Source organism: Loa loa, assembly GCF_000183805.2.
Source record: "Loa loa unplaced genomic scaffold supercont3.23, whole genome shotgun sequence".
Taxonomy (NCBI): domain Eukaryota; kingdom Metazoa; phylum Nematoda; class Chromadorea; order Rhabditida; family Onchocercidae; genus Loa; species Loa loa.
In genome coordinates, this window is record NW_018108203.1 from 58,751 (window position 1) to 81,370 (window position 22,620).

Sequence of the window (22,620 nt, forward strand, 5' to 3'; positions counted from 1 at the left end):
TATATATATATATATATATATATATATATATATGTATAAAGGATATATATACGGGTGATGAGGTAATTTTGCAGAGGGATAAAGAGTTGATATGAGATAAACAGATAATGGAGATCAGGATAACAATTATCAAGATAGGAAAACATGAAAAAGCTAATATGAAGGGAAGTAGTGGCAGAGAAAAGAGATACGCGAAGTTTATATTAAAATATTCACAATGGAAACTATTCCTTCACGAATTCTGTAAATTTCTGTGATGACGACCTGGAACTGTAGCGATTGGAAAAAGTGAAGGTACAGATATACAAGTGACGAGCAGGATGCTGGATATTAATAGAAATACAGCAAATTTTTATAAGGTAAAAATGTTCGTGAAAGCATGACATTAAGACTTATTATCGCCCTTAAAATATTAAAGACATGAATATCGCCGAAAGGTTGAATCTGCATATGAGAAAAACACAAAATAAATACGCGATTGTTGTGATCAGGACGTTTTCTTCATGCAAAATTACCAGGTTCAAGAGATCAGGTTTACTATTAGTCTAGAACTTTAGACTGACAGGCATAGAATCATGAAAGGCTTAAACAAAGGACGGGAAAAAACTGGAGAATGAGAAGCAACAACAGAGTACAGAACAGTATCAATTTCGAGAGCCTAGGTGAACACGGAGAGAAAATAGACTGCGAGAATATGTTTTGTTACCAGTTAATTGCATTTTCCGGCACATTCAATAACAAAATGCGAGTCATTCGGATAGCTTCATTTCCCAGTCTTCGATTTAATTATCCAATCTCCACTTCACTGAAATGTTTAAAAAAAACCTCAAATGGAAGAGAAAATCAAAATAACTGCTGTCCTATAAGCCTAACTAACAAATGAAGCAGGGTCAGGCTTTTCATCGCTCTGTGCATTGCCTGTCTACACCACTCTAGTCTGATGTCTACAAGTCCATTTACTTATCCCTTCAAATAACTAAAGTGTGTCTCCATAATTTATTTTGTTCACGCACATTGTGTTACATTCCCTATCAACAGATTTATCATATATGTAGTCGACACTTTTTTTTGGACTCTTCATTCAAATGTAAAAGGTAAAGGACATTTTGAAAATGACAGACTCCATCAAGAAAGTCACATAGAGCCGGTGCAATCAAATACAATCACTAATTATGAGGCTGAGTTCCTATTTTTATTAGTTCCTATCAACATTACTTTTAAAAAACACAAAGTTTCAAGTTAATTTAAATAAAATTTAGTTTGGCCAAAAACTTCACAGCAGCGCTTCATGGCATATGATATGAATGTCAAACATTCAGAAATTTTAAACAATGAAAAAAATGAATTCTTCCTTAGGTAGGAAAAATGACTTTTGTTTAAAGTACTGTTCCCAACTGGTGATCCGCGAAAAAAAAATATGGTCCGCGAGGGCTGTTAGAAATTATTTTCCTTCTTTGTCTATTATAATGAACTAATACTTCTCAAATAGACTGAGAGTAGAAATTATAATGAACTTTTAACCAACACGTTAAACATTTTGGCTAAAGTTTATCTTCAAATTAACAGATTATTATTTTTGAACCTTGTGGTTCCTGTAACAAATAAAAGCCAAAATGATCCCTGGTCAAGGGAAGACTGGGAATCACCAATTTAAAGCAATGAAAAAGTTTCCCACGGAAATATAATCTTTATTCACAGAGAAGACCAAGCCTATTAAACGCAGAATTTTTATTTCTCAAATAGATTGGGAGTAGGAAATTAACAAATTAATTAAGCTGATGTGGAAAACAGTTTTATAAATGCTTTGTTGCTAAAAAGTTACTAATGAAGATTGCAGAAAGGTTTCACAAGACACAAGGAGAGGAAAAACTTCACGAAAAACAAACAAATATGAATTGAATAAAATTATTTGTAAACATATGAACAAATCTTTTCATTGACCTCTTGGAAATACCGCATAGTCAGGTAATAAACAGCACAAAAAAGCAGCAGATCTTAGCATATATGTGATGTTCAAGCACATAGTCGAATCAGGTTCCATGACAGGGAATAATGTTCCTATATAAGCTGTACCTTATTCACTGGATTAGAATTCTAGTAATAACTGAGTCAAAAAAAGTATTTTAACTAAACTGCATGAAATTTTAACTTTTCCGGATCCGGGAAGCAAAGAATAGTTCCATGACAGGGATAATGTTCCTATATAAACTGTACCTTATTGTTCCTATATAAACTGTACCTTATCTAAGAATAGTGCCACATAATGCAACACATTCTCTCACTTCCATTTCCTCATTTGTGCTGAAAAAAGTTCAAAAAAGAAATGTGCTTTATTACAAAGCCTGGTTAAATTGATTTGGCAAGAATTTAAGTGGCACATTAATCCCAAATAAAGTTTTGCACGAAATGATCTAATAAAGAACGGAGAAAAGCGTTAACAAGATGAAAAGGTCTTAAATTTTGTCAGTACAATGTTTCATCCGTTCATGTTTAATTTACGCGAACCAATCACTAACGAAAATTCTATTTGCAAATGGCCTTTTAAACAGGAAAATTTTTTCTGGAGCAAATCGGAAAGTTTAAGTAGGATGTCTAACGCTTTCTAATGGCTACTACTTGAGGAGAAAACTGTAATAAAATGATTCAACTGCTCATAATTTTCCAACTCTTTCGAATACAGGCATCTTCAACGCCTTCACTCCTTTTTTTTACAGAATTTGCTGCATCCATTCTTAATCATTGAGCAGTTATGACATACAACCAAGTAAGAATAGCTGCTGCTAAAGAAATAAAAATAAAAAGTAAAAAGCTTGAAAAATCTTTTCATCCCAAATATACAAGTAAAAACCCCAAATAAATCCGTTCACGACTAAGCTAGTTTTAGCGGCGCCCCAAGTACGTGTATACATTCAATAACAGGAACTTTTCCCTTCCTAATCTATTTTTAATTCGCAGACCTAACTTTCTGTTTGGATCTTATTTCTTTTGCTGTTTAAAATGAGAATCATCTAGTGAGCTGATACTCATATACAAATTTTTGTAAGCAACCGCCATTTTCAGCACATCTGTATAATATAAGTATTTTTTTGAATAACTGTCGATTCAGTTTCTCCTTTTAACAAAAATTCGAAAGCAAATTCTTTCCCGCTGTGTCATGTTATTATTTTTTGTTTTCCAAATCTGTTTGAATCAAATTTCAATCGCAGCTTAATTTCTCAAAGCTTTAGACTTCAATTTTATTCGCTCTTTTTAAACATATTGAATAACTGAGTAGCATCGCATACGTTACCACAAATTATTGAACAGTGAAATCTTACAGCGGATGGTACCTGAGTATGTAAGGGATGTTTCATTGCTAAAGCTAGTTGGGACAATTTTGATCATATACATACCTTTTTTACGAAATAGAAAATAATGTTGTAACACTGCTAACGTATCAAGGATAACGGAAAAACGGACTAACACAGGGATGCATCTAACCACTTTGTTTGATAGTCCGCGTAAACCAATGAAGCGGAACTAAGAACTCACCAAACATAAGTTGCAGTCCTGGTAAACATCGGGATATTTCACTAAAATTTAGGAAATGTACTAGTGGATATCTGCTTGATTATTATCAGCAACGCTTTTGTGTTAAGTATTGCATATCAATTGTGGTTTGTAATTGGAGAAACGAAGATAATCAAGTGGTCCTACATGCTTTACATCAAATAACACCAATGCAAAGTGAATCCTCTGATATGAAAGAAGATAGGGAACGTTCTACAATATAAAAAAAATGAAAAAAAGAGCAACTCACTGAAGATAAAAAACAGAAAACTTGCTAAAGTAGCGATAAGTCTGAAATGTCGACGAGAAATAAAAGTGACTATAGAAAAAAGCATTTAGTGAGGAAAGTGCAAACATTTTAGAGAAAATTCATTTCTTGTGTCGTAATAAGCTTAAGACATTTTGTTACTGTGGCTGCATATAATGTACAAGTAAATTATCAATCCAAAAGCTACTCAAACTTCTCACAAAAACAAAATGTTTTCAAAGCAACAATTCTCCTCGTATAAAGCTGAATCCGAAGTTTACGATCTGCTTGCCTCTCTATAATGATTAATATTTATGCTGTGTCTCTTACTAAAAGGCGTTCCTTTAACATATATATATATATATATATATATATAACATGAGTACCAATAATCATAAGGATAATAACCATTACTATTACTCAAGAAGGGAACAACCAAATGTATATACGATATTTCAAAGTTACAACTAATGCAGCAATAAAGGATTAAGCTGAATAATGAGAAAATTAGCAACAGACCAGAGAATAGTTTTTAGCTCAAAATAAAGTGTGTCGCAAATGACCCGTGGAATTCGACTTACTTGAACCAACTATCTTATGAATCCACTCGTAGCGGAGAATATAAACATACACCAACCAACAAAACAAACATAAACAAACAAATGAATAGTCGTATTCCCCCGCTAACCATCTGCTCCATTTTACAACTACGACAACTCAAAAATTAGCTCGCGCCCGGAATGAAAATCATCGTCTCGAGTTAGTAGAAATCCTTAGTTCACGGACATGTGTATGCGGTTGGTCAGGAGAACATGGATTTATTCAATCCTTTTTTTTCTCTCTAAGTCTATTACCCCGACTTTATTTTATGATGTCTTAGAATATTTTTCTACTGTTAATGATTGCTTCATTGTGATTGGTTGCTATGCAGCTAGGTATTGATGCAAACTGTTTCTGGGCAGCTACAAGGTCTTTTAGTCTTGGATTTTATCCTCGACAAGTTACTTTAAAAAAAAAAGAAAAAAAAGAAAGAACCAGAGAGCTATTCTAATATTACCTAACAGTCCACTCCAGATTTGTAACAATTTACGAATTCCACTTTAGCAGGGCTTTCCCGCTAGGAACAAGTTAACAATGTTACTCTCTGATTTCAATCTTGATATCTGATATCAAGATTACTGATGATTCTATCGGTTTCTTGTCACTCAAGCCTTAATGTTCAGGAACGCTCATCTTTGGCTGGGTTCTATTATTGCTATAATGTGGATGATAATATTAACAGCAGCCATGTTTCGAGCCGAATCTCTTTTCTCGCATGACAAATCACTTATGGACGATATGAGGAGGGTATTCCTTTTTAATGTTGAAAATTTCAAAGACTCAGAAATCTTTTAAGATGAAAACACCAAAACGAGTCATCAGGAACCCCACAACCTAAATCACTCCGTTTAACTCATCATTTGATCCAGCCGGCTAGATAGGCGAGATTCTTGAACCTCCAATAGCTCCCGGCTTACTCGAAACTTCCAAAACCTCCCCTCTTCCCTCCTCCAACAAGGTAGAAACTTCAGGTTATGAAGCAAATTATATGGCGCGAGCTACCAGCAAAAAAATTAACTGTTATCTACTCACAGAATGAATTTTATGAATCATTTCTCCGTATGATTGAGTAACAGTAACTGCAACCACCATCAATTTCACGTTTTCACGCGACCTTTATTTAGCACAGGAGACGTCTGAAGTTGAATAACACACTGTTTATCAAGAAACTTGTGAAACATGAAGTCTAGTTTGAAATCAGTGCTCCGAACATGGTATGCTCCTTTCGATAAAGAACACGATAAAAATTAAAATGTACGAGGAAAATAACCAAAAACCTCATCCAATCCATAGATTATCAAACCCTAGAACCCTGACTGACCATATTTACTTCGTAAGAAAAAAGCTGGGTTGTCGTTGACAGGAATCCAAAGAAAGACTGGATAACGGGGCCTAAAACATGCTCCCTAGCAACACAGATTTATCCACTGGCTGGATTTCGATGTTGCATCCATCACACAGTATTGGAGACATGAGACAGCGCACTACATTTTGTATGATCAATTTCTCCAAGTGATTGTCAAAACCGGATCACGACTGTCAGCCTTATAATAAAGGAAAAAAAAGTTGCAAATAATACGATAGTAAAATAACACGCTCATCGGTTTATGAAAATCGAATTTTCAAAACAGTAGTACATAAAACACTGGAGATATGTTTAGTCCTAATTTTCACATGTTCCCGAAAAGTCACTTAATTTTGGCATCAACTTAGCATTACGAACACTAAAACTATAATTTTGGCATATCCGTTTTAAATTAACAAAGTTGGCAATATGCAAGCAAACAAATGAAAAAACACTGTCATAGTGAGTCTTGATATCAGTAACATAGCAGAAAAATTTTTAAAATTGCATCACATAAACCAAAACTAGAAAATAATTTATGACAGCACAGCGCGGTTTAAAGATTATTTACAATGTCTGCCACTTTTTACGCGCCATTTGATCAATTAAGTTTTTAAGTTCACTTTTTCCAGAGATCACGGAAAACCCGGATGTTATTCTGCTGTTTTACAAAGAGCAGATTCCGTTGCTCAATTCACACCAAGAATTAAATCAAATAAATAAAATTGACACGAATAACGAATAGGATAAGAGGGAATCATATAAAACATTCCATCTGATCTCGCTTTTGCCACTTAAACATGGATTTGAACATGAATTTCGACGAGATTTAGATAAGTTCATATAACTGATTTTGTGAATTAATACACCTCACCGTGTAAGGCTAAATTGCAAAAGTAACTGCTAATACAACCTGTATTAACAATACTGCTAATAGTAACAGTAACAACAAAAGAGGCTAATTAATTCAGAGAGAAAAAAAACTGAATTACTAAAAAAGAGGAAGGCGAAAGACGTAAACGATTCTAATTTATTTTTAGACCCTTGCATTATCCGGCACTGGATAACCCAAAAAAGCACGCATTACCGCTTCACTCGTTTCAACAACATAAGGTTTTCGTCGATCTATTTTAACACCAATAACCTAAAATAAAACTCCAAATCGAAAAATTTTTGGCTTAATATTTCCTTACCGATTTTGGAAAATCTAATTTTCATGAAAATCAGCAAAACAAAAGGATTTAATTTATAATCTAAAATTTCTTTTTGCATAAAGTGCTGACCTGATTTGAAGAATAAGATGGAACTGATCACATTTTCTGTTTTAATCAAAAAGAATTTCCGAATGGATTTTTACTTATATGGATAGAATGCTCTACTCTATCTGTCGAAATAAATCAAGTGGAATAAAAAAAATTTCCAGAGAAGTAAAAGCAATATATTAAATAGGCAAACCAACAAGTGGAGGTACATCATTTCTAGTTCGAAATAACAACATATAGAAAGCTCAAATTCCCTAACCTGGAATTTAGTTTCACTGACAATGAAAAAAGAAAACATATCAAAGAAATGAAAACATACAAAATGTCGTTGCAACGCATGCACATGGACGTTGCAGTTGTCAATTTCTATGTTGCATATTTTGCAGTGCCAAATATCTGATGCTTTGGTCATATGCTGCTCTTTAAAATGATGGAAATACTGTTGATTCTAAAACAGAAATGGAATTTAAATAAAAATTAATCCCAATAGAAAAACAAATACAATAAAAAATTGCAAAACTCTATAACATGCATCACAAAATTACATTATTCGTCACGCAATCCTATTTCATCTCCTTCTGAAAAACAGGGGTTAAGTAATCGATTCCTTTGACATCCAATATTTATTCAAAACTCAAGTGTTCATTAAACTGCTATTTCGCGAAGATACTATGTTATATTTGGGCAGCTGAATTTTTCATGTAAGAAAATGTTGCAGAAAAACAATGTCTCAAAAATCCGTATAAGACCGTGTTAATCCTTCAGGCTGTTATACGCCATTCTAATCACTAAACCTTTTTGAAAAATTTTCGAAAATTTTGGACATACACAAGACAATATGGTTTAAATTTGTAAACGACCTAGAAATGATTTTATCCCATCTACCTTTTCATCATCACCAATTCAGACACAAACACTGAAAAAAGAAAGAGAGAAAGTAAAAACCTTTAATTCATTTGGGTAAGATAACCCACACTCCCGACACACACCCCAAAGAGAAAACGCATGAATATATGAATGATCAATATATGGAAAATCAGCTCGTGCTGGGCTGAACCACCAATTTCGGCTCGTACCACACACAAAGCAACATGCCCTAAATGTGAAAACAAATTAAACTGATTTTATCCCATCATTTCATACTCTTAAAATTTAAAACAGTAACCCAGTAACCTACTGATACGTGCTGATTAACTCGTTGCGGATAATAATGTCTTAGAACATGTCTTAGAACATGAACTACAGCTAAAACGTGAAACAGTATAATTTCTCAAGTTATATTAGCTAGTAAACAGTATTGTAGATTTTACACCCAAGTACACAAAATTAGTGTCATTTTTTTGTACTTGAATAATTCTTTTTACCGTCTAACCTAAATGAAAGCAGCCAATCATCCTGCAAAAACGTACCCTTCACTTTTTTTAAATACTAGAAATGAAAAATACCTTATAAATGACCAAAAACTTACGCATTTCTTGTTGCACGATGCTCGTGGTCGTGTCGCAACCGTGCTTCTATTGAATGGAAACGTAGTTTGCATCTAAAACGAAGAAAGTTTAAATATACGAACTGCAGTGCAACTTAGATCCTATCGATAAGTAAAGAAGTAATAAATTGAAACAGCAAGAAAAATTTCCACTCCAATCCATCCTAGCACTCAAAGTATGGCTTCAGCACTTTACGGAACCTTCGTTACTTTTCAGTATGACTTACAAACCCCAAGAACAAGAAAACGTGAAAAACCTCTGTTTGAAATTGAAAGAATAAGCAGCAGTTGAGTGCGCTGCTGACTCGGCCATATGCTTCCTAAAAAGCTCTACTCGCGTAAATGGAGGGGTTTTCGGGCATAACGGACAACGTAAGCTCAGTGATGGTGCTGAAAATAAAACGAAGGAATAAATGATTCCTGAAAATTCAGATACATAACATCATTTAAGTAGTCAGATTTTCGTCAGTCTGGAAGGTTGTCTCAGGACAATATATTCTATCGTTACACTGTTTGAATCGACAATATCGCTAAATCACCATCAGCAGATCCGAAGTCTCAATTTCGATTCAATTCTAGACTCTACAATTTCTTTGTTTCAAATAACCGCCGCTCTTAACAATTTTTCATCAAAATCAGACGAGGACGGATACGGATTTTGAAATTAAACGAATTTTTTATCAAAATCAGACTAGGACGGATACGGATTTTGAAATTAAACGAACCAAAAGAGGATTTAGAAAAAGAACAAATGGTGGTTACTCTGCTTTTGATGATGAAATTCGATCATATGCTTCACAGTGAGATTTTCGAATGGAAATGCGCTGCCACATTCCAAGCAAAAAAAAATATTTTGTGGATTATGACGCAAATTGTGCACACGTCCACTGGTAATCTTTTCGATTCGAACATTGGCACATCCAGATCTAGCACAGAAGTATTCACCTTCAGCATTTTTCACGATATAATCCCGAGTAACCATTTGTGTGCCAACAGTTAGACCGACTGCTTCAAGTGCACCACGATAAGGCTAAACCGGCAAGTTTATGGTTTTTAATGCACAGGTCCATTCCCTACATAAACTCACAAAAGGTTAAGTTACCTGTAAATAAGGTGGTGTATTCGAAGGTGGTGACGGTGATTCCGCACCTGTCTGTGTAGAAACGGATAATGCAACCGGCTGTGTTGGGGACGCAGCTATTCCAGGATGAGAATTTGTACCCTAAAATACTACGGAGCAGGAACTGATTTTCTTCAAGAATTTTATTAAAGTGCTAAAGGCGTATCTCCATAACTACAAAAATCAAAAAAATAATGCATGATTTTTTTTTCGCAAATATCCGCTTTATATAACTAGGAGCTGAAAAACAACTATGTAGTGATGCAATTGCAGTTACACCGTTTCCTAAGTTAAAAATATTTTTGGAGTGGGAAGTATGTCAAAAATTTAGCACTAAAATTCAGAATAAATAACTTAGTTAAATTTCCCCAAAAAACTTTCGTAAATATCCAGAAAAAATTCATTTGTAAGGTCGATTGGCGAGTAAAGTCATATTTCAATGTAATAAAGAATTATATGTGTCTTTTTCAAATTACAAATAATTTCCTCACAACAATTTGTAGTGATGACGAAGGGGAGGCTGAGGTTGAAACTGCTGTCAATGCTTGTCGAGCTGGAACCCATGAAATCTGAGAAGATGGTTGCGTAATACTGGTGTTTCCCCCTACAGCTCTTGCGTGCTGAATTACATCTGTTGAAGAAAGGAAAACATGCTTTTCAAATTTCAAGACTTTTCAAAAACTGAGCATGTGAATTTTAATTTTCTGGTTCCGTAAAGTGCAAGTCAATAAATTAAAGATTATTATTGGTGTTTTCTAATCAACAACATAAAATTACTGACATTTTGGGAAATGCAAACTCCAGAAAGAGAAGTTGGCAGTGGCACACCAGACGGTACGGCAACTCGTGATAACGTACATGATTTACTAGGAAGACCAACTGAAGTGGCTGTCTGCTGGTTTCTAGTGTTCGAGATGATAGCATGCTGGTCGATGTTTTCCATCCTCCAAATACTTAGCATCGTCAACATCATGGCATCATTGTCATCCACAGCATGATTCAGAGTACGCTAGATATATCAGCAGTAAAATAAATGAAATATCGATTTTTATGCGTGAGTGTTTAACATGTAAAAGCTTTTAAATTTGGTAGGTGAAACAGATAATATTGAAACCTACCTAGCACTTAAAGAGTTTACTCAATTAACAATGCATAAAACGAACCGGTAAGCTTCCAGTGAATCTCGGATTTTCCGCTTGGAGTCGCAGGAAACTCATCTAAAAATTTTAAAATCAAAAATTCAAAAGAAATCCAGGGAATAATCCTTTTCATTTTCGAAGTCAAAGCAAAGGAAGCAGATATAAGAATTATCTTTACAGTTTAATGGGGTGAATAAACTGACCAGTGAATTACATGTTGGACAAGTGATGCTAATGACATCATTTGGCAGAGACAAGAACGACCGATGAATGCATTCTGATGGGATAACCACAAGCAGCTCATTATTGCGCACCCTATTCTCATACTGGACAGGATTAGCTGGCTGATAATGGAATATGCATGCAGCGGTAAAACCCATAATTACAAATTCTGATACTGATGATAAATTCTGAAACAAAAAGAACTGCTATAAATGCTCAGCAAAGCAAACTGGCAACTTGGTTTGGCAGCGTGATTTTTCCTAACAGTTATCCAGAACACTAACAATAAAGCGAAAACAGAAACGCATTCTCCTAAGAGTTATCCTTTTTGGGAGCAGATAAATAATTGCAATAAAATATAATGGTCAAAATCAATCCCTTTCTAAAGAACAGCAAAAGCGAATAACTGGTTTTGGCGTTTGAAACATACCCGCCAAGCGCATTCACCTCGTACTATATGTTCATAGACAACACATCCATTAGTGTTTGCCAATCCACAATTCTTACAGAAATAAAGTATAGCCTGTGCATGAGCACTAAGCATATGATGATACAAACGTGCATCCTGAAAATGTAGACTAAAAATAGTAGAAAACAGTTCAAAGTTAAACATCCAACAATCTGCTAAATTTTGCTTTCCCCAGCTTATCCACTCACTAAAACCACTCGTCTGAAAAAGAAAAATTTTAGAGTCCGGCACCATAAAGTATCAGTCTTTATAAGATCAGTTCAGATCTAACCGTTGAATAAGTAGCCACACATTTTGAACAAACATAAACCACTTGTTGTCTACCGGTAGATGGCACGTGCTGATCTTGATGATTTCTCATCTGTTCTTCGTTGAATGCGACCACAGAACATCGTTCACAATTTTGCAGCGCGCCATGAGTGCGCATATGCATCTGGTATACTACTTGCGATTCATATGCCAAACAACATAGACGACATATGTATAAAATCGTTTCAACAGGAATTCCGTAGACCTAAGATTAAAACTTCACAGGATGAATTAAACAAAATTACAAGGAGTATAGTATCAAATCCCTAACTGTGAGTTTGTTACTTGAAGCCAACCAACCGCTTCGATCGTTTGACCAGCATCATATTTGTGAGTCTGTTTGTGTATCAGCAAAGAAGCCCTCGTAAGGAACTTTTCGGTGCATTGACTACAGTGGAATTTCGCTTCACGCTTATAAGGCCCACTGTGTCTAAAATTTTGTGTACCTTTAAATCAGTGGTTTATATGATTGAACATAAGTATATGAAAGCTAATATTTATGTATTACAACTTATACATTCAAATGCAATATTGACGGGAAAAATTGTGTAAAAATTATTGCTCTGAATAAACAAAGCTTTTAAGAAAACTAGTTCAGGTATACCACAATCTGCAGATCAAAATCAAGACATCTAAAATCACCTTTTACTGAGCAATGCCTATGAAGCAACTGTGTTTCTAGAATACATCTAATGCATCGTATTTGACCAAATAGCGTTTTTCTCACTCACTAGGGATAAAGAACTTTAGGAAATAACAAATCTATTTCAACAAAAAGAATAGGAACCTTTCAGCGCCTTCAACAATCTCCAAATCTGAATCACCAATTTTGTCTACAACCTTTTTTCCTTCTTTTAGAACTTCATCAGTACTGGGACTCTCCTAAAACAGCAATCGTGACACCATCGTTCGAGATTTACAAATTATCACAAATTTTAACACCTTATTTTCATGTAATTCATGGTGTTTAACTAGAGCAGTTCATCCTAATACTTTGTAGTATAAGGTCCAGGCAATAAAAATCTTTCCCATTTGCAAATATATTACTAAGAGTGAAACTTGTACAATTTGCAAACTAGTTATCAGTGATTCATTTACAAAAATTAAGAAACCGAGAATTTACATTTTCCAATTCGTCGATGAACACTATATCATCATCATCACTGACATCCGCAGGAGTATATGATGCTTTTGCAGAAGCAAGCTCTTTTTTCATAGATTTTGTTGGAAATCCATTTCTGGTTGTAGAATTCTGTCCATCTATAATGGGGGATGCCACGTCTGTTGTATTAGCACCAAATATCGTCGCAGATGGACCGGATTCACCAGACATAATTTCATCTATAACGAACTGATATGATAAATTAGTGACTGTAAAAACAAGAAAAAAAATACTTGGCAATTTCGAGTAATTCACAAAGATATTACAGGGCCAGGGAAACCCCTACATCGAATACTTTCTCCATGATATTGTTTATCGCCATCTCATTTATTTCTGTGAAAAAACTAGCTCCAAAAAATTTGATATAAAAAAACTTTTTGAAATAAAAAATGGCCAGTTCAAATTCCGTATAGAATCATTATGAGTTTTCAATCAATTTTTCACTATATAGATGGACTTCATACTGTTTCACAACCCGTTTTCAAAAAGGAAACTTAGTTCCAAATTTTCTTCGATTACTAGAATGGTTAATCATTTAATTTCGGGTCCTATTTGCTTCTTATAAATTCAAGCAGTTTTCTAAAGCTCGAAATCAACTTGCTAACCAACTGGGAATCTGATATCTGGTATAGATGCCGTAGCTTCCACAGGATAAGTGTAAAATGAAGACACTGCTTCGGTAACTGCACCAGTTTCTGATCGAACGTTGGTCATGAAATTAGCTGGAAGAGTTTCCGCCACGAATACCACATCGTTATCACCAGCTAACAAAATCAATTTATTTCATGAGCTTAGTGAAGTGATTTCTGTTAGTATCTAAAGAGAAAATATTGAAGTTTACTAGCGAGAACTTTTACTTAAACATCTTCAAAAATTATTGCATTATATACTTCTAGAAGTAGGCATAAAGCATTGTAAATAAAACATTAGGCAAGGTAGGACTAATATATTTTTATGGAGAAATCATTACCATGTTTCCTACGACCTTCATTTTCACTTCCATTTGCATCATTAGTAAGGGAACCGGATCCTAAAAACTGGATTCCATCGTCACCATTGCTTATCTTCACTTTTCCAAATAGAAATGTAGTAGCGTTATGCTGTAAAGGTAAATCACTAATTCGTGCAGACTTATCAAGCAGTCTAACCTTAGTTACTGCTGAAGACGTAAAAAAGAAATGAAAAATCAAAAAAAAATTTTAGCTTCATGTTCATGTCTAAATCTTTACCAATAATTTTAGAAATTTCATTCCAGCTATATATCAGTCTTTCCTAGAAGATGCAAGAATGTCGAGATTTAATCCGTGGAACTTGCGTTCAGGAAAGCCCGCTATATTTAAAACTGAAGTAAAAATCCGTAAACTAGACTTCCATGGAGAACTCAACAACAGAAACTTTCATGTGGATTAATATAGTCCTGTGATAAAACACTGTTTAAAAAATGGAAGTTTGACCAAGCTGAACTTTATACAACCTCATATAGTTCCTACTTTATTTTTCCTAAAAAACTACTCACTTTTTTAGATGGAACATTTATTTTCATATTACTATCCGTGGTGATGTTCGGTCCAGGAAAAGACAATACATTTCCCGGCATGTTTAACTGCACCAACTGTCTTTTACCGTTTACGACAATTCGATGCAGCATGACGTGGGAAAGAAGTTGATCCTGCTTGAAAATAAACTTCATAATTATAGAGAAAAAATGCTAAATTCCTACAATTTCTACTTATTTCCCCTAGAAAATTACTTTTCTTTAATGAAACATTTATGAACAAAAGACAACCAAATACATCCGTAAACCTCAATAAAGTAATACCTTGCATTTTTATAGAATGAAAATTACATACCGAAAACAAATATTTGTTGCATAGGAGACAAAAGTCCTTCATTGAATTCAAGTGTTTTTCGAAATGCTTCTCGAATTCTTCTTCCGTAAATAGCGCACTAACTCCACATGAACATTTTAACAATACATTGCAGGAGTGTTTCTTAAACGCGCTACAAGTGTGAAATTTTCGAGAACATTCCGAACATCCGAATCTGAAATGGAGAATCAATATTAAATTTTTAACAGAAAAAAAAAATGCAACATTCAAATGAAGATGATTGTATCTTTGAAAAAATGCAATATTCAAATGAAGATGATTGCATCTTCGAAACTTGTTATTTCAAAAACCTCAATATTTTTCTATAAATAGCGACAAATTCTACATTTATTATTGCCTAATTACAAATAAACATGAATTGCCAAATGTTTACATGACTACAAATCAGATTTCAACATATGTTGCTAACCGAAAAGACATCTACACGTGAAAAACCTATCAGCAACAATCGGTAACCTATAAATAATAAAAATAGATTATTTGCAATCCCAGCCTTTTTTAGAATTTTTATTCCATGAGAACTTTTTCAATGAATTAACCTTTCAAAAACTATGCGATGCTCACTAACACGATGCTTCTTTAGCTTCTCAGGTGAATACACAACGCCATCGTTGCAAAGAAAGCATACTTGAGTACCACTACAAGTGTATAAAATATGTCGGATCATTTGTTCCTCGCACAACTTGACTGACAGTGGTACCGTTGATTCACAGGAAGATAAACTCTGGCATAGACTGCACACTATTTTTACACCCTGAAATAAAAACCCAAAGGTTAAGTATAACTTCCTTCATCACATAGAAAAAAAACTTTACATGAAAGTAAAGTGGAAGGGATACAAAGATAGAGAGACACTGCCCTCCTGTGATTAACCAATTAAAAGGAGGCGCTGTTTTCTGCAGGCGACTGATGATAGTTTCCTAATTTGATATTTACCATTTATGATATGGATAAAAAATATTGTTGGTAAATTGCAGTCAATTGAAATCATGTTTCAAGTTATGGTAAAAAAACTGAAAAGCGCTGAGTAGATATGTAGAACGTCTTGGTAATGAGCAGCCATATAATCCTAATAAACTGAAGAGGAAAACTTTAAATATTTACTTTTGGTTGCAGTGACTTCACTGTGTGTTTAAACAACAGGTGCTCAAAAAGTTCGCCGATAGTACGAATCGGATAATGGTCTCGAAAGTACATACAAACAGGACAGCAGCTCCATTGTTCCGGATGTTTCTGCAGATGAATATCGCATTCAATTCGGTTTGGGAAATCCAATTCGCAAAGAGCACACATAAACTTCTGAAACGTTCAGAAAAACTGACTTCTGAGTTCTTCGAAAACTTGGTAGCGACAATATTCTGTACTCGGAATCTTGCTAAACTTTACAGCGCAAGGAAGTGACAAGGATATAAAAGGAGGGCAATTTCCCCCATTCGGATTTTAGCCCAAATGCAATAAGAGATAAAAAGTAGGCAAAACAAAGTGAAACATGGTCAAGAAAATTCCGTACAATTCTAGAGTTATGTGAATTAAACTTACATCTGCAACAACAGATTCCGCATATCTTGTATTTCTCACCGGCAGAATAGACGAATTCGACATATCTTCTGCTATAAAATCATCGTGATTTTTGATTATCTGTAAATCAATTAGGTAAACAACACTTCGAAAATAACACGTAGGTAAATGAGAGGAGAACCACACATCAAACTCACCAATTTATCCATTAATGTCCTTCGCAATTTTGAAGCATCTATTAAGGATAATTTCTTCCAAATAAACATCGGATTTACCTGAAAAATTTGACAAAAAATTAAGACAAAACACATTGGAAATATGTAACATCATTTTTAAACGTACTGGATTCGAATTTGAAAAAGAAATGGAACGAATTCCAATTAAATTAGTTCCTCAAAACAAAAGATGAAGACTGCCAAGACCGACCGACTCTTATGAATTTTAATTTTGATTATTAGTTGTCTGCAAACTTTTGACCTTTTGCTTCGCTCGTAACTGAGTGCAAGTTTTTTTTTTTTTTTTGGAAGCACGGGAATGTAAGCACAATAAATCATAACTATTACCTGTTGCTTTTCACTGATGTATAAGCTCGTATTGTGACAGTGCAGTAAATGATAAAAGTAGCGTTCGGGAGTGAGGAAAAGGAAACTACAAATTGGACAACGTGGAAAAAACTCGCCATCCGAACCTCAAAAAAATGATTCGTACTGCAAGGATCTTCGTAATTGAATCTATCAAAGTTTTACTCAATTCTGCAAGAATCCACGTGGATTCAAAACTCAAATGAAGCAGTAAATATAAGAGTTGTTCAACCTACATTTTCGAGGCCATTTTTGACAAGAAGCCAAATGGGACAAAAGACACTGCTTTTCAACAAAACCACTTCCACATTCAGAACACAAATGCAGATGGGAGCGAACGAAATGATTTGCCAACTGTTGCGATGAAGCACTAGGTGTCTTAAATATCAATATTTGTTTAGCGTGCAGATTTTCTATATACCAATTTCCTTGAAACAGCTAAATCGAAACAAAGAACGCATATTTCTGTAACTAGTAGTTATTTGTTCAAAACACCATAAATTAACTTAAAAATTAGGAAATTTGTCGGAAATGGTTCCTTGGTTCTAAATTTCTCAAACTTCAACCAAATCCAGTGCAGAACCAATTATGGAATTCTCTTAAACATGAAGTTCCGCTACGATGCAAGGATTTTGCTATAAAACACTTTCTTTTCTTCAGCGTCTTCATATGCTCTTCAGAGTTTCCAGAAAAAAACAGACGTAATGTAATCGAACACAGAAAGGGAAGTAAAGACGCTTTTAAGTTCTATCTACATGGCGCATTCTTCTTTAAGAAAATTTGTACACTCTACCCAAGATTATACCTAAAAAGCTTCCAAAATTTCCCATTACTCAAAATAGGGTACTGAAGCTAACAAGCTTACAAAGCAGAGGATGCAAATAAATTTTCCCATTACTGTTGAACTTTGTGTTGGCTCCATGAAAGCCTGCATTAAAGTTGATCGCGTTTCAGCTGACATTGGGGCTGCCTGAAAAATAAGGATTGAACAGTATGAAAATAATGAAATATCGATTTTTCTCCAAGTGAATTTCACTTAGCAACATCCACACCTACTACCATGCCTTCAGTGAAACAGTATACAAAGTGGAACGAAAATCTAACGAAACTATACTTGGAAATTTTCTGTTGCATGGATGCTGGAAGTAGCTAGCTTTGTGTTGTTTCCTGCAATGAAATTTTGAAAGTTATAAAGGCGAATTTTCCTTGAAAAAGGAATAAAATTTCAATTCAGTCCCATGAGTTTTATTTCCGAAACTTTCGAGAATTTCTCGAAAACCAAAACACTGCTTTTGATTTCTGCTTGTGAATAGAACCTAAAAATGGCCACCACGAAGAGTGTGCGCATTTATATTTCGGCAGCTTGGAGTAGTTGATTACCGTCTCGAAAAGTTAGAAAATTTCAGCACCTTTCTTAGAAAAATTGTGATAAAGAATTACTACTGATTAGAGAAGATGATTGAGAACATCTGTCGTCTCGCTGCTTAAAATCGCCTGTTGGCGTCAAATTCAGCTCCAGATTTATTCTTGCGGCAATATCAAGTTTTGCATCTTTGGTACTTTTCGATGAAACATATTCCATGATGCCAACAGCTCTGTGACTTTCTGCAATTGGGAATTTTTGGTAGACATGCTGCACGCGATTTATGAGACCAGAAAAAAAATTGATCCTTGGAGGGAAACCAACCTGGAATATTGTAATATGCAAAAATGCCATGATCTAGAGCCAAGTGTCGCCGCAAGCTAGCGATTGAACAGGATGTCACTTCACATTCCGGACAACTAATTCTGCCATTTGGAGAACAACATGACTGAGTTAGACGGATAACCTACAGCAGCCAAATGTTTTTAGAAGTTAAAAGAATTCTAATCTCGACTATTAAACGGTAAGAAGTACTGAGATGATTAAACTGAATGCATCATTACTAACAATTTTGTTGTCCATCAAATCAAAATGCTTTTCCGGATCCGGAGATTCAACGTCCTTTTGCATACAAATACGAAGATGTTTCAATGTATTTTGATCACCAAGATGAAGACCTTTACATTTGATACAAATGAAGACACTGAAAAACTGAACTTGAGAGATCGAGAACTTTCAGTTATTTTTGAATTCAAAAAGAAATTTTTCACCTATCATCAATAACCGCCCCAATCGTTGTATCCAGAATGGAATCTTTCTTGTCGATATAGAGCCGTCCTTCTCGGGTGAACTTTTCGACAAGTGACTTCACAAAAGAATTTTTCGTTGCGAATGATTTTGATTCACGTCTCGACTTTATGCATCGGCAAAGACTGGATTGCAGCGGTTTAGTCATCAACTGAAAAAAAGAAAAAGAAAAAAATTAAGGAATAGAGGGTTGTTTTCTGCTTTCTATAATACCCAAATCGTCTTCGTCCCTCAAAAAATGAGTCAAATTCTTTTACATCGCAAACACATTTAAGAAAGAAAAAGTGGTGGAAAAAGAACAATGTGATGAAATTTGATACCTGTTTTGCATGTCTACAATAATAACACAAATTCTGATCAGTTCCTTTGCTAACTTTTTTTGACACTTTTTTCTCAACAATCAGTTTACTTTTTCGGTCCAATACTGACTTCTCATATGACTCATCCTCATCATCGGAGAGCTGAAAGATTAAGAGTTAGGAATAGAGTATTTTAATCACAAAGCTGAAGATTTAAATTACTTTGAAAACTTATCTCATGTGTCGTAATATCACTGTAATAAGAGCGGATATTAGCCAAAGAACGTATTCCTCTCACCTTTTCTTCGCTAGTTATACTTTTGAAGGACTTCGTTCTTATGGTATTTCTAGATATAAGATAGCTGAGAGGTAGGAGATTCAGCGCTCAGAAATCCCAATTGAAAAAAAAAAAACATTGGAAAAAGTTAAAATTCAGTACAGTGGAAGCTTCGTTTCATTTAAAACTAATCAATTTGCCAAAAAATAAAACCAAAATGAAAATTAACATCGTCTGGTTTTTCGATTCTTGATATTTCTGCTATATCAGAACCAATGATTTTCTGCAGTGAGGGCCCCATTTTACAAGCCGTATCATGAGAAAAAGCTGACGGCCGAAATGTTGCTTTATCTAATAGGCCCGTCATAGAATGCACTTCACCAAGATGAGATAATAGATGATCCCTGAAATGCCGTTATTTGAATGTATATGAGAAAAAGGAATGAAGTACACTACTCTTGCATTACATTTGTAATGCATTTGGCAGATATGAGGACCGCGCAATAATTAAAGGAAGGAGAAAATCACATTTATAGCACTAATAACCATGAACTTAATACCTAAAGAAACAATCCGTAATATAGAATCGTGGACACACCGGACATTTCAATTTAATCACTTCCCCAGAATGTTCACTTAATTGATGTTTTTCGATATCCGCTGCAGAGACAAACTTGTGTGAACAAAATTTACACCGCAGTGGTATTCCACACTTCATTGCGCAACCCCTCATTGTTACATACTCCACCTCAGAAGGCCGAACAGCAAATAATATAATACATGATACTAATTTGTCTGTACTGTGATAATTCTGAAATTTAATTCAAGATTCTGGCAGTAATTATGATTTTTCATAGCATCCACTGTTAGTGTTGATGACTAATAAAACATTACGTTATTTCAATTATTTCCATTATTTGCATTCAGTATCTGATTATGAAAAACTCCAAAATGATGATATAAAATGTTGACATCTCCGAACAAAGTAATCCATTTAACAGAGTAACAATTAAGAAAAATGATCACCACATATTTCACTGAAAACTAACCAACAAACGCTGCAGTTTGATGCACTTTTTATCACTGGATGAATTACTCAAAGATGACAAAGGCACCTGCAGATTACATTCAGCACAAATCAATGTGTGCATTGCAAACATCATTTCCAACTGAAAGTTATAGAAGCCGTAAAAAAGAGTGTGCGTTCAAAACAACACATTTCCTTATACCATAACATCATCCCTATTTCACTGAGTAAAAATCTCAAATAATGTCCTATATCAACAAGTTTCGAAATCCAATTTTCAAGTCACAAATAAGAAAATGATGCATACAAATACATAAGGAAGAATGGAAAAATTTTTATGGGAAATTGTATGGCTAAACTAATATAAGCAAAACGCACCGGGGAGAGTTACTGAAGGGTAATTAATTAGTCGAACCAACTACCTACATTTGAAAAACCAAAATGTGCAGTACCTTTGTTTCCTTGATCACTAACCGTAGCATAAACTGCGTGAATTCTTCACAACAGTGCTGTTTCAGCTGTTCCAATGAAGTGAATCCTTCGAAACAGAAATGACATGCATACACGTACATGTTATGGTGACCATACAGAATATGCATCTAAGAATTTTAGTATTAAACGAGTAATATGCACCTTCTCCACACAACAAGATATTTGCCTGGTACATTATAATTGTTATTATTTATTATTACATCGTTCTCCTAACTGATAGCTCCCTACATTACGTAAGAAGTTATTAGTTAAGAAGATACACAGCAATCCGAAATCTGACACTATCACTGTTTGAAATTATAACCTGTAAAGTATCGTCCCTCAAAATCATATTCTTGCAAAATGGACATCGCAAGCGTTTACAGTGCACACGATAATGTTCATTTTCCCTCTGTTTTTTTGCCCATGCTGACATGAATTTAAATTCGGTTAACGGCATGGCTGGCAAAGAACGGATCCATTGCAACTCTGAAACTACAGAATCACTTATGGAGTGTACAAGCTATTAGATACTAAGTTACATTTGAAAAGATGTAATCAAAATAAGTAATCTTCTGCATAATATGAAAGATATGCAGTTTTGAACTATGTCGGTACTGATGCTTACTGCGGATAAGACCATCCTTCATGTGAAATAAGTGTTCGAAACACTTACTTGTTGCACTTATACTTTTTTCTGATCTACTATCTCGATCACTTCTCATTTTCTGAAAAATTTACTGCTGAGATCAATTTTGAACAGGACTCTATTCGTATCAAATTTTAAATATGCATTGCTTGAAATGCCACGACAATAAGCTGGAAAAATTAACTTATTTGAAATTATTGAGTCACTCTAAATCAATGCTGAGAACGGTGTTATCCTACTGGTCTATCCTCAGGATAGCAGAAATAAATTTACGCTACCACATATATACATATATATATATATATATATATCGAGCTAAGAGATTAAGGAAAGCATTTGCAAGCAGAAAAATCAAGGGTAAAATTATTGTTATTGGATATCACAGAGTATGGCTGTAAAACGCAGAATGATTAACTTACATCCAGTTCGGTTTTGTACTTTTCCTGAACTTTACGCCGTGCCACAGTTTCGTATGTCAATCGCTCTTTATCACTTAGCTGAGACCACTGAAAGTTGGCACATGAAAATCGCCTTCGAAATATTTTAGATATAACAGTGATAATTGGCATTTAAACTTGTAGCAGCACTTCAGGTCATCTTGTTTCTCTATCACTAAACCATTTTATGAAAATACTAAGAAAACAAATCTTTACCGTATATCGCAAAACCTGCGAAATACATAGATCCATGTCCTTCGATTTATTGAAACGATCGCTCAGATCATCGATCTTGTTACTTCAAAAACATAAAGTGAAATTTGGTATCTGTCACTGCACCACGCTGGATAGATTTCAATGAAATACAGTAAACTTCATTCTGAACCTTTTAA

The 22,620-nt window shown here is 34.5% G+C and overlaps 1 protein-coding gene across 1 annotated transcript in view; it reads right to left on the reverse strand.

Moving 5' to 3' along the window:
• Positions 1-5,987: 5,987 nt before the first annotated feature.
• LOAG_16840 (zinc finger protein) overlaps positions 5,988-22,620 on the reverse strand; it is a 22,246-nt gene continuing 5,613 nt past the window's right edge. The window contains exons 8-46 of the mRNA XM_020449498.1: positions 21,819-21,870; positions 21,468-21,631; positions 21,124-21,270; positions 20,694-20,813; positions 20,205-20,455; positions 19,874-20,048; positions 19,389-19,529; positions 19,032-19,219; positions 18,829-18,964; positions 18,586-18,727; positions 18,339-18,503; positions 18,013-18,065; positions 17,764-17,868; positions 17,135-17,276; positions 16,881-17,005; positions 16,515-16,592; positions 16,339-16,437; positions 15,904-16,098; positions 15,339-15,553; positions 14,761-14,953; positions 14,427-14,582; positions 13,881-14,010; positions 13,516-13,674; positions 12,872-13,089; positions 12,536-12,630; positions 12,049-12,178; positions 11,711-11,953; positions 11,401-11,535; positions 10,952-11,158; positions 10,773-10,826; positions 10,391-10,618; positions 10,101-10,229; positions 9,592-9,711; positions 9,252-9,519; positions 8,747-8,879; positions 8,472-8,543; positions 7,949-8,099; positions 7,323-7,451; positions 5,988-6,885 (exon numbers count right to left, since the gene is read on the reverse strand). Coding sequence (XP_020306953.1) covers positions 6,778-6,885; positions 7,323-7,451; positions 7,949-8,099; positions 8,472-8,543; positions 8,747-8,879; positions 9,252-9,519; positions 9,592-9,711; positions 10,101-10,229; positions 10,391-10,618; positions 10,773-10,826; positions 10,952-11,158; positions 11,401-11,535; positions 11,711-11,953; positions 12,049-12,178; positions 12,536-12,630; positions 12,872-13,089; positions 13,516-13,674; positions 13,881-14,010; positions 14,427-14,582; positions 14,761-14,953; positions 15,339-15,553; positions 15,904-16,098; positions 16,339-16,437; positions 16,515-16,592; positions 16,881-17,005; positions 17,135-17,276; positions 17,764-17,868; positions 18,013-18,065; positions 18,339-18,503; positions 18,586-18,727; positions 18,829-18,964; positions 19,032-19,219; positions 19,389-19,529; positions 19,874-20,048; positions 20,205-20,455; positions 20,694-20,813; positions 21,124-21,270; positions 21,468-21,631; positions 21,819-21,870 — 5,751 coding nt within the window. The 3' untranslated portion in view covers positions 5,988-6,777. The remainder of the gene's footprint in view (positions 6,886-7,322; positions 7,452-7,948; positions 8,100-8,471; positions 8,544-8,746; positions 8,880-9,251; positions 9,520-9,591; positions 9,712-10,100; positions 10,230-10,390; positions 10,619-10,772; positions 10,827-10,951; positions 11,159-11,400; positions 11,536-11,710; positions 11,954-12,048; positions 12,179-12,535; positions 12,631-12,871; positions 13,090-13,515; positions 13,675-13,880; positions 14,011-14,426; positions 14,583-14,760; positions 14,954-15,338; positions 15,554-15,903; positions 16,099-16,338; positions 16,438-16,514; positions 16,593-16,880; positions 17,006-17,134; positions 17,277-17,763; positions 17,869-18,012; positions 18,066-18,338; positions 18,504-18,585; positions 18,728-18,828; positions 18,965-19,031; positions 19,220-19,388; positions 19,530-19,873; positions 20,049-20,204; positions 20,456-20,693; positions 20,814-21,123; positions 21,271-21,467; positions 21,632-21,818; positions 21,871-22,620) is intronic.